General features: G+C 37.0%; 2 protein-coding genes across 2 annotated transcripts; both read right to left on the bottom strand.

The window, feature by feature from the left end:
- Positions 1-1179: 1179 nt before the first annotated feature.
- On the bottom strand, positions 1180-2175 carry LOC131658597 (uncharacterized). Its single transcript, XM_058927874.1, has one exon. The coding sequence runs from the start codon at positions 2173-2175 to the stop codon at positions 1180-1182; it is 996 nt and encodes a 331-aa protein (XP_058783857.1).
- Positions 2176-4176: 2001 nt separating this feature from the next.
- On the bottom strand, positions 4177-4506 carry LOC131658596 (uncharacterized). Its single transcript, XM_058927873.1, has one exon. It carries the CDS (start codon positions 4504-4506, stop codon positions 4177-4179), a length of 330 nt encoding a protein of 109 aa, XP_058783856.1.
- Between the last annotated feature and the right edge of the window lie 8958 nt (positions 4507-13464).

Here is a 13464-nt window from a genome sequence, read left to right as displayed (position 1 = left end):
ACTCATATCATTTATGTATGTTTTTGTCATCATCAAAAAGGGGGAGATTGTTAGAACAAGATTTGTTCTGATCAATATTCTTAGTTTTGATGATAACAAGGATATGAATTGTGTATGAGATAATGTGGTACTCTAATACTATGCAAATTCCGTTTCAGGAATTATACAAAGAGTATGCACAAAATCAGCGCAAGAAGCACTGACTCAGAAGGTTCAACATGCAACATCAGAACATGGTCTGGCAAGACATCAGAAGATGGTCAAGCAGAATCAGAACATGGGTCTATGGAAACATCAGAAGAACTTGAGTTCAGAAGCAGAAGCACTGAAGTTCTCATGGTATCACGCTCAGAAGCACTTCAAGGTTAGAAGACAAGAAGATGCTCTGCGCCAAGCTGTTTGACTCTGATGAGATTCAAAAGTTGTTTACACAAACATCAGATCAGAAGCAAGTACTAGATGGCAGGCTACGCTGACTGACAAAAGGAACGTTAGAAGCTATTAAAGGCAACGTTAGTAGACACAGCGGAAACAAGGCTCAAGGTAGTTGACAAAAGAGTGAAACATTAAATGCAATGCTGTATGGATTACGCAAAGCATTAAATGCTCCCAACGGTCATCTTCTCAAGTGCCAATAAATATGAAGTTCTGATGAGAAGCTATGTTACGAACGCTGAACCAACTTGCACATACGCCGTTCAAATCAAAAAGCTCTCAAACTTCATCATCAAGCTCACTACATTGCTGTTGTAATATATTAGTGAGATTAAGCTTAAACTTTAAGAGAAATATCACAGTTGTGATTATAGCTTTTCAGAAGCATTGTAATACTCTTAAAAATTGTTTACATTAATTTGTAAAGGACTAGAGTGATCAGGTTGTTGATCAGTATACTCTAGCAAGTCTTAGAAGTTGTCTAAGAAGATTGTTCCTAGAGTGATCAGGTTGTGATCAGGATACTCTAGAAGACTTAGAGAGTCTCTAAGTGGAAAACCATTGTAATCAAGTGTGATTAGTGGATTAAATCCTCAGGTGAGGTAAATCACTCCAAAGGGGTGGACTGGAGTAGTTTAGTTAACAACGAACCAGGATAAAAATCATTGTGCAAATTGTTTTTATCTTACAAGTTTTTAAAGCTACACTTATTCAAACCCCCCTTTCTAATTGTTTTTCCATCCTTCACATCTTGCTCATGTGAAACTTCTTAGCCAGCAGACTTCTATCCCACTGCTCTTGTATCACAACAATGTGTGCTCTAGTATTGAGTACGCCTTTGTATACCCAGGATGCAGATGTTGGTATCTCCACATGTAACAGATCCTGACCTTTGATGAAATAGGAATGAATCCATCTGACCCAGAGGCAATCAGATTTCATTTTCAGATCCCATAGAAGTTTCATCATAGTGATTTTGTTCCAACCCTCAACATCAATCACATTATACCCTCTTTTAGCTCGAGGTTTACAGATTTTCTTCCATGCAACTGGGCTTTTCCTACTAGGAGTAGTGCCCCTAGTCCATACAAATATTCTGTAGGCAGTTTGAATCTTTTGAATCACACACTTGGACAAGGGCAGGCATTGAAGCCAATAGTTGGCTATGGCAAAGCTGACACTCTGTACAAGTTGGATTCTACCAGCTTTACTCAAGAATCTTGTACTCCAGTGTTGTAATCTTTGGAGGATCTTCTCAATTAGAGGCAAATAGTGAGCTGCAGACAATCTTTTGCAAGTTAAGGGAACTCCAAGGTATCTAAAAGGCAGAGTGCCTTCTCTAAACCCTATTATCTCCATGATTTGCTGCCTAGCTCCCTCCTCCATAGCTCCCATATACACATAGCATTTCATAGGGTTGACACTCAGTCCAGCAGAATCTGAGAAACAATGCAGGGTATGCTTCATTTTTTGGACTGAGGTAGTATCTCCTCGAGCAAAGAGCAGTACATCATCTGCAAAAGTGAGATGAGTCAGTCCCAACTTTTTGCATCTAGAATGGTGGTGGAAATCAGGGTCCAGTTGCATTTGATGGAGAAGTCTGCTCATGTATTCCATAACTATCACAAAGAGGTAGGGAGAGATAGGATCTCTCTGCCTTATACCCCTGGCTGCTCTAAGCATTTGAGAATTCTCCCCATTGATATTGTATCGATAAGTCACTGTAGTCACCCCATTCATAATCTATCTCACAAATTGGTCAGGAATTCCTACCTCATGGAGGACAGTGTCTAAAGCCTTCCAACTAAGCATGTCATATGCTTTCTGCAAGTCCAGTTGTATCATGCATCTGGGTGGACCCTATTTCCTAGTATAGCCCATTATTAATTCATAAGCCGGGAGAATGTGTTTGTGAATTTGTTGGCCTAGGATGAATGCAGCTTGATTGAGCCCAACTATGGATCCTATAACTTTGGCTAGCCTGTTTGTCAAGACTTTGGAGTATAGTTTGTAGACTGTGGAGCAACAAGCTATAGGCCTGTAGTCTTTCATATTTTTTTCCTCAGATGTCTTGGGAAGGAGAGTAACAAGAGTACTATTAAACCCTGTAAACATGGTGCTATTCCTGAACCAGTAGGTGATAGTGTTAACCACATCCTGTTTGACAATACTCCAGCAGCTTTTGAAAAATTTGGCATTGTATCCATCAAGGCCTGGAGCTTTTGAGTCCCCCATGCCCTGTAAAGCTACATAGATTTCCTTCTCCTGTATTTCCTGGACCATTTCATGTCTCTGCTCAAGAGTTAGCTGCCTACCTTTTCTCATAGCATTGATGTCAATCTGCTGCAAATCTCTATCATCCTTTCCCATCAGCTCACTATAGTATCTGAGAACTTCCTCTTCAATCTCCTTAGTAGATGATATGGGATTACCATCCTGCCTGCAGAGCAGAATCCTCTTAGCCTTATTTTTACTTTTCAGAGAGGCATGGAAGTATTGATTGTTGCCATCTCCCATTTTGATCCAGTCTATTTTAGCTTTTTGTTGTAGGACTTTTTCTTCCATCTCTTGCCATCTGACTATATCCTCAGTGACATTCTTAATGCTCCTTATAGTCTCTGTGTTCATGTGATCATTTGCCTGCTTTAGCTGCATGTGCTGTAGGTCATCCCTAGCTTTCAAAATGGCTCTTTGAATGTCATTCAAGGGCTTGCTAAGCTTCTTGAGAATGGGCTTCAGCCTTTTGAGTTTTTCCCATAGCACATAGGGAGGACTCCCATGTATAGGCAGATTCCAATTGTTGGCCACAACTGCTTGGAAACCCTCTAACTCCACGGTCTAATTTACAAACTTGAAATGGCTTCTCTTGTGAATGGGAAGGGCATTCATGCTAACCTGAAGCAAAGAATGATCAGAGATGTGAGGAGGGTGGTGCCTCAGATTCATTTCCATGTTTTGGAACCAAGCTGTGTTTCCCAAAACCCTGTCAATTCTGGAAAAGATAGGATCCCTATCATGCTTGTTATGCCAAGTATAGTAGTCACCCTGGTTCTCCATTTCAGTCAGATTACACATGTCCATCATAGTTTGCAAGTCCAAAAATTCTCTTTCAGTAACAAGGCTGCCACCAATCTTATCTTTGCTTCTTAGTACGTTGTTGTAGTCTCCAATGAGGTACCATGGCTCATGATCAATTCTAGGCAGGATGCTAATATCCTTCCAGAGTTTCCTTCTCTGAGCCAGAGTATTCAAGGCATAGACTGCAGTCAGTTGAAATTTAAGCTTACTAGAAGGATCCATAACCTTGTAGTGAATCATCTGCTCAGTACAGTTCAAGACTTTGATATTGGTATTCAGGGGATTCCAGCTAATCCATATTCTACCATTTACATGACTATTATAGTTATCAGCATAAGCATCATGTATTTTCAGTTTCTTCCTAATCAACTCAGCCTTAACCTTTTTTACCCTAGTTTCCAAAAGAATGCAAATATCTTGTTGTAACCCTAAGAGATGGGAGCTAATCTCTCTCAGTTTGCCAACCTTATTGAGCACCCTCAGATTCCATGAAACTAACATGGTTCACGTTCTTCATGCCCTATGGGGTCAATCCAATCCCCTAAAGCATTGAAGCCATTACTACACAAGACTTGAATAGGAACTTTACCTTTATTTCTGCTAGTTCCATGTCCCTTCCTGCCTACTTTAGGGGATGACCATTGTTCCTGCCTAGTAATCTTGCTATCCACCCCCCTTAGGAGTATATTCCTTGCTTTCCAACACTTGCTCTGTGCTAGCCTCAGTAATTGCTTCCTTCCCACTCTCTTTGGCAGGCTCCTCAGTAGGTTGTTTCAACTTTGGCTTCCATTGAGGTATGGTACGTGTCGTGGCACAATTATGTCTAAATTTTTGGCATCTAACACAAAATTTAGGTAGCCATTCGTATTCAATTGCCTGTTTCACCTTCTTTCCCTCATGATTTTGTATGGTAATCTCCTTAGGCATTTTTTGAGTAGCACCAATTTCAATAAGAATTCTAGCATATGATGCCCTCAATTTTGAACAGTACATTCATCAGTAACAACTGGTGAACCAATAGCACTACCAATCTTGTTCAGGCTCCTAGCTCCCCACAGTTCCAGAGGTAATTGTGGTAACTTCACCCAGATCGGGATTGTGCACAGCATGTCATTCTTCATACAGAAATCAGGTTTCTAATCCCGTAGGAGCATAGGCATGTTCCTTATTGTGTAAGGCCCGTTCATAAGAATCTCCTCCTTCTCCTTCATCGACTTGAATCTCATGATGAAATATCCATCATCATGATAGAGCAGATCTGGGAGTTGCACCGTATTCCAATTCTGAACCATGAAATGTTTCACCATGTTCATACTAGGTTCTCAACCTAACACGTACATAATCAATGTTGAATCCCAATAGAGTATCTCTGATTTAATATCAGCTTGTTCAATTCCAACTATGACTTCACCATTAATCACATACGGTGCTACAAATTCAAGGTTCATACCGTTTGCAGACTTGCGGTTGTTGCTGATTGTAACACCCTTCTAAACCCCACGGAAATTAAACAATTTATAATCAGAGTAACATGCACAAGGGCGTCACAATTCATAATAAATAAACATTATTCGTCAATGTCATGCATTCACTAAGGAACATTTCATTATAACTCATAATTCATAATATATCATGTTGACACAGCGGAATAACATCATCAAATTACATCACATCATCGATGTATTAATCCTCAAATAAATTAAACAAAAATGAGTTATTATCATAAACTCAAAAACAACGTTTCCCCCAGTGTTACACCTATCAGAGCATGACCCGACGCTGAACAACATATCGACTCATGATCTAATCCTCACCGAGTCGGAGCCGCTATCCTCAATCTGAAAAATATAGTGTAAGGGTGAGTCTCATTCGCAATTAACAAATATTATTGCATTATAAATAACAGTACATCAATAGTTATATTATTCACCCAATCCATCTATATTCAGATAATCCATCATCACACAAAACACACAATACCAATCATAACAATGAAATACATTCAGTCATGTTATCAAATTCATGCATATGAATGCAACTGACTCTATGCATATGGAACCAAACATCACCAGTGGAAATCATCCACCGACCGATCTATCATCATCCATATACGGCCCTGCCAGCACAAATTCCACCCAATGGGAATTCTGCCATTCACTGAATCCTCACATCATCTAGGATTCAGCCCTCATCAATGCTTATGAATGCATGCAAACATATATATATATATATATATATATATATATATATATATATATATATAACATACTTTCATCATCTCCATTCTATGAGTAGCATCATCTATACTCATTTCATCATCATCATCATCATTATTATTAAGCATGTTCATATATACATTAACATCATTCATCACAAATCAATCATCATCACCATCATTACAGAACATACATGTATTACACTAATCATCATCATCAAAATTAAGAATATACATGTATTCACATCTTCCAAAACAATTCAATCATCATTGTACAATTCTCAACAATCATCACATAATCATATTTTCAAACACGTCTTATATTGTCACATCTCATCACATATGTCAACAATATATCATCCATCAAACGAACAAAGTATTCAAATCATACTCATATCATCACATGAAATATCTCATGAGTTCCATTACACGATCAAACAAGATCATCATACGAATCATGTTTAAAACATAGCATGTATTGTCATATCTCATCATATATATGTACAATACATCATTCATCAAGCAATAAATTCATAATTCAAAATTAATTGAAAGCTACACCTCATTTTATCATTTAAACTCATAGGTTATCTCATAAGGTTCATCATACTCGAAACGGCACTAAAAACGGAGTTACGGATCAAAAGTTACGCATAATTGAACTTTCGAAGAAAATCACAAAACAGAATTTTTACTCACAGAAGCCATACGCGTATGGCACCTCCCATACGCGTATCACCCAAACCCATACGCGTATCAGTCATCCCATACGCAAATCAGCAGAACTAAATTTACACTGAAAAATCACATACGAGTATCAACAGACCCATACGCGTATGGCCTCATCCCATACGCGTATGCCAGAATTCCATACGCAAAACACCAGTATTTCTCCAAAAATATGCAATTTCGCACTAGTCTGTTTTCCACTCGTTTTCACTCATAACAGACTACGATTTTAGGTTTAAAACACCATCTTTTCACACATTAACATATGGTATTCATCCAATTTCATCAATTTACTATCCCATGTCAGATTTACACATTAAAACCTAACTTTCTATACAATTATTGGAAACCTATAACTCAGATTCAGTATTCATGGAAGAACACAACAACACAACAACTGATACAATACCCACAACACAAACATCAATTAACATACAATTCTATATAGAGTTCACAGAGGTATTCATCAATTATTCAACTTCTATTAAAATTATCCCAAAACCTAACTCTGACATATGATCAAATTGACCCAACAACACAACCAAACATGCACTATCATCCATAATTACAATAAGATATTGTAATTGGAAGAGTCCCCCCTTACCTTAGCCAAAGATTCTTGATTGGTCTTCTTCCTCTTTGGTTCCTCTTTACGTTCCTCAGCTCTTCTCTTCCACTTCTCATTTTTCACGTTCTGACTCTTTTTCCTTATTTTCTTTATTTTATGAAAACATAAAATAATTAGTAATGGGCTTACTCACTTAGCACCCCCATACTACTAATCTCACCATCCGGCCCAATGTCCCTTAATCCATAACTCTCCAATAATTCAACAAAATACCAAATAATTCTAAATAATAATTTAATTTCCGATTAAATTAAAATTAGAAAATATGGGGTGTTACAACTCTCCCCCACTAAAAGAGTTTTCGTCCTCGAAAACATACTTCCAGTGAAAAGTTCTAGATAGGAGTCCTTCGTCTAACTCTCTAGCTCCTAAGTAACATTCCAATCAGTCGATCATCAAAATCCATCTGATGTTACCAACAGAAAACATGTTTCATACATTCAAGTCTCAACTCTTACGTCACATTTGACCATCCAAAGGTGTACCACTCGTTATATCTCCAAAAGATTGACAACAATGGAACATTGAGGTACAACCCATACAATACGCCCAATAACTGAGTAATCTAATTACACAACCATGGTATGACCACACCTGATCAACACTGCAGTAAAGCATTTCATATACCGAACATACCAACCTTAGACACACTCTTCCATCTGAGCGATGAAATAATACTTACACTTTTCACCAACTGCTTCCTTCAAGAAACTCGATACTAACATTCTTATACCATTGAATTTCAACTATCTGACTCCTCTCAAGTCATACCAGCAATTATCCAACACGTTACATTCCACTTTTGCTGCGCTATTTTGATTACTCATTACAATCATCATTACCAATTAGACTTCTGAGTTATACCCAACTCTGGCCCTCTTTACTCATTCGTTCAATAATCATTCTTTACCACCCATGGTACTAATCCACCACTCATCAATACTTACTCGTACTCAAAAACAAATTCCTGATTTACTTCATCTATTAAACATTCCAACCATCGGAATGAGTGCACACAAGTAGTTATAATCACACTCATCAGCCTCGATATACCATTGCTTACATAATAGCTCAAACTGAATCACACTCTTCTTTAAGAATTAAATCAACTTCGTCCTTCATAGAGTATAATTCCTCATTATATTTGGAATCCACAATATCACCTTAACAACGAAACAAAATTATTATAGCATCATATAGCATCAACTCGTTGCCTTAACTTCGCTGAATACATACTCGTCAACCACGTACAGCCACAATAACATGCTCATCATCTTGGCAATTATTCAAAAGAGTTCCAATCCTCCGGCACGACATCCTTACATCCACTAGATTATAAATCCAACATATAGATCAATACATACTCTCTATGTAGGCTTCCGACATATTAATTCCTCACTGCCCACGAGTAATACTCAATACACTACTCCATATCATACTTTCGTTGCGCGACTCTGATTACCCGTTTTAAGTCATCGTCCAATATGTTGAACTCTTTCCTATTCACTTCTTCATAAGTCCACATAGCATGGTGAATGATTATTCTCACGGTTTAATATCCATCACAACTTATACCATTAAGGTAACAAAACAAGTTCATCCCATTTATATGATTCCATCTACTACCAATAAGAGATTTAGGGTGATCAAGTCCTAAATTTGTCAATACATAGTCGACAACCATATTTAAGCATAAACCGTCGTTACTACATAATAGTGTCCCTTCCGAGTTTGCACTCAAACTCATTAACATCGTCATAGTCTAATAATTCACTTTGAGTCTTCACAACTCGCACACTTCCCTCTCATTGGATCTTGTCGGTGAGACACCAACATCAAAAAATTTTACACAATCCACTTCATAGTCACTTAGCGTCACACGCTTTCTAAGTACTTTCAACTTCACAATCACTAATATACTCGTACCTTACTATCCATCTCGTTCCAAATCAAAATCCTCATCTTAGCAGAAGACTGCGACAACATTCATAAACCCGTGGTTTTTACTCTAAATCCCATGACATATTTCGTGTCCAAATATCATTCTACTCGAAATATCAACAAGGTCTTCCTCACATCAATAGGTGTCAGAAGTTCTCTACAATTCTTCTTTTATACATGTCGTTACTTTGGCATCACAATTACAACTTCAACTGTTCCCAAGTTTAATTCACCTTTCCTACTAATTCAATCTTCACTAAAATCCATCGGCACCCAAATCATCTTTATTATCGAACATCTCATCAACATATTCATCAACAACATGTTCTATTCAATTTTGTTTCAAACAATCACGGTAGTAGGTATTCCTATTTAACAAGCTTCACGCTTCCTTAACCGAATTCAGAATATCTCCTCATAGAATCACCTCTACTGTATTTATAACTCTCCCATAAGGTAGAACATAATTTCAGCTCTTCGTAGGCTCAAACGGCACATTAATCCGACACTTAGAACTCAAGGTATGAATTTTCCAATCGTTATCCGAAAATACAACATCGACATCATGCAGCGATGCTCTATACGGTATATCCGAAAATCCCTCAAATGGTACACTTAATTTTTAAAATTTCTCCTCAACAAGCTTTTAATTATTCCTTCAATCCGCTCAACTCTGACACTGATATCCCGTGCAGTACCAACAAACAAGTCTAGTTCTAAGAGCAAGCGTAACCGCGACTTCACCTCTTTCCAACATCCTACTGACTCAACTAAATATGTTACAGTTGCTGCAACCATTTTTATAACAAAGTTCATCTCGTTATCTTTCCCCCGCTTCAAACGGAACTCAAACCGGATGTCTAGAACTCCACTTATGAATTTCCGAAGTTTCATAACGATTCAACAACTTTCCTGCGTTTTGCTTACGGAGATTCCGCTCCAAAACTCATCATCTTCAAATCAATCACATTCCAAACAACCCCTTATCATATCTCTTCGCTTCCAAACATTCTTATAACTTGAGCAACACATCCCATCTCCGAAGTTCGATTTCTGAAACATCACGACTGCAATCCCTTTTGCAACTTGCAATTGAACCTCTTCCGAGACACAAGGCTACTCAACTGACAACTTCGCAGTCCACCAGCAGAGCTGATACCTTGCAACTTTCTAATTCCCCTCTCCCACAAATAATCATCAATTACCTCTAATCATCCTCCTTCAAGATGCTCCAACTTAATTACCAGTCAAGTCTTAATTCCAAGTCACCTTTGATTCGGGAAACAACAACTCCAACAACGCTTTCACTGTTGCCAACAACAGCCTATAGCACCAATCATCTTACAACTGAAACATAACCGAGAAGTGAAGTTTCTCCCCCACTTGTTTCAATCCAACACCTAAAACAAAACAAACAAGTACCGACAGTGATTCACTCACATGTCGCGTACCAAGGGATAAAACACCGACAGTATACAACTGTCGCGCAACTCAACTGACTCAAAAATTGGCCGGACAGACCGACCTGCTCTAATACCACTATTGTAACACCCTTCTAAACCCCACAGAAATTAAACAATTTAAAATCATAGTAACATGCACAAGGGCGTCACAATTCATAATAAATAAACATTATTCGTCAATGTCATGCATTCACTAAGGAACATTTCATTATAACTCATAATTCATAATATATCATGTTGACACAGCGGAATAACATCATCAAATTACATCACATCATCGATGTATTAATCCTCAAATAAATTAAACAAAAATGAGTTATTATCATAAACTCAAAAACAACGTTTCCCCCAGTGTTACACCTATCAGAGCATGACCCGACGCTAAACAACATATCGACTCATGAGCTAATCCTCACCGAGTCGGAGCCACTATCCTCAATCTGAAAAATATAGTGTAAGGGTGAGTCTCATTCGCAATTAAAAAATATTATTGCATTATAAATAACAGTACATCAATAGTTATATTATTCACCCAATCCATCTATATTCAGATAATCCATCATCACACAAAACACACAATACCAATCATAACAATGAAATACATTCAGTCATGTTATCAAATTCATGCATATGAATGCAACTGACTCTATGCATGTGGTACCAAACATCACCAGTGGAAATCATCCACCGACCGATCTATCATCATCCATATACGGCCCTGCCAGCACAAATTTCACACAATGGGAATTCTGCCATTCAGTGAATCCTCTCATCATCTAGGATTCAGCCCTCATCAATGCTTATGAATGCATGCAAACATATATATATATATATATATATATATATATATATATATATATATATATATATATATATATATATATATATATATATATATAACATACTTTCATCATCTCCATTCTATGAGTAGCATCATCTATACTCATTTCATCATCATCATCATCATTATTATTAAGCATGTTCATATATACATTAACATCATTCATCACAAATCAATCATCAGCACCATCATTACAGAACATACATGTATTACACTAATCATCATCATCAAAATTAAGAATATACATGTATTCACATCTTCCAAAACAATTCAATCATCATTTTACAATTCTCAACAATTATCACATAATCATATTTTCAAACACGTCTTATATTGTCACATCTCATCACATATGTCAACAATATATCATCCATCAAACGAACAAAGTATTCAAATCATACTCATATCATCACATGTCATATCTCATGAGTTCCATTACACGATCAAACAAGATCATCATACGAATCATGTTTAAAACATAGCATGTATTGTCATATCTCATCATATATATGTACAATACATCATTCATCAAGAAATAAATTCATAATTCAAAATTAATTGAAAGCTACACCTCATTTTATCATTTAAACTCATAGGTTATCTCATAAGGTTCATCATACTCGAAATGGCACTAAAAACGGAGTTACGGATCAAAAGTTACGCATAATTGAACTTTCGAAGAAAATCACAAAACAGAATTTTTACTCACAGAAGCCATACGCGTATGGCACCTCCCATACGCGTATCACCCAAACCCATACGCGTATCAGTCATCCCATACGCAAATCAGCAAAACTAAATTTACACTGAAAAATCCCATACGAGTATCAACAGACCCATACGCGTATGGCCTCATCCCATACGCGTATGCCAGAATTCCATACGCAAAACACCAGTATTTCTCCAAAATATGCAATTTCGCACCAGTCTGTTTTCCACTCGTTTTCACTCATAACAGGCTACGATTTTAGGTTTAAAACACCATCTTTTCACACATTAACATATGGTATTCATCCAATTTCATCAATCTATTATCCTATGTCAGATTTACACATTAAAACCTAAATTTCTTTACAATTATTGGAAACCCATAACTCAGATTCAGTATTCATGGAAGAACACAACAACACAACAACTGATACAATACCCACAACACAAACATCAATTAACATACAATTCTATATAGAGTTCACAGAGATATTCATCAATTATTCAACTTCTATTAAAATTATCCCAAAACCTAACTCTGACATATGATCAAATTGACTCAACAACACAACCAAACATGCACTATCATCCATAATTACAATAAGAGATGGTAATTGGAAGAGTCCCCCCTTACCTTAGCCAAAGATTCTTGATTGGTCTTCTTCCTCTTTGGTTCCTCTTTACGTTCCTCAGCTCTTCTCTTCCACTTCTCATTTTTCACGTTCTGACTCTTTTTCCTTATTTTCTTTATTTTATGAAAACATAAAATAATTAGTAATGGGCTTACTCACTTAGCACCCCCATACTACTAATCTCACCATCCAGCCCAATGGCCCTTAATCCATAATTCTCCAATAATTCAACAAAATGCCAAATAATTCTAAATAATAATTTAATTTCCGATTAAATTAAAATTAGAAAATATGGGTTGTTACACTGATAACATCCACCCAAAGCTTGTGTGGTTCTTCAGAAGCAGAACTAGGGTTTGTCTTTGTGACCGATTTTTGTGCAGCAATCGTCTTCTCGATACCATTAGTGCTACGAGGTTCCTCTGTGCGTCCCGGCGAGGGGACAGTTGTCTCCGGTGGTTTCTCTTGTTCAATATGCGGTTGTTCCAGTGGAGTTGGCGGCGTCGGAGGCCCCAAGATTCGCGGGGGTCTCCCCCGTCCCCGCCCTCTCCCTTTCCCGGTCACCATTCTATATTTATTTGAAATAAAATTAAAATAATTAAAAGTTAATTAATTTTTTTTCTATTTTAATAACTTATTTGAATTTTATTTTTTAATTGTGTATTTTGAATTAATTTTTTCTTGCAAGTAATAAAAATGACATAGGGATAATCATTATTAAAAAAAAATAAAGTTACAAAATTTAAAATAAAATACAGTAAAATAGAATTTTGAATGTTATAAGGGTTATTGTT

This window comes from Vicia villosa, linkage group LG3, assembly GCF_029867415.1.
Source record: "Vicia villosa cultivar HV-30 ecotype Madison, WI linkage group LG3, Vvil1.0, whole genome shotgun sequence".
Classification (NCBI taxonomy): domain Eukaryota; kingdom Viridiplantae; phylum Streptophyta; class Magnoliopsida; order Fabales; family Fabaceae; genus Vicia; species Vicia villosa.
This window is presented reverse-complemented; position numbering and strand designations above follow the sequence as displayed.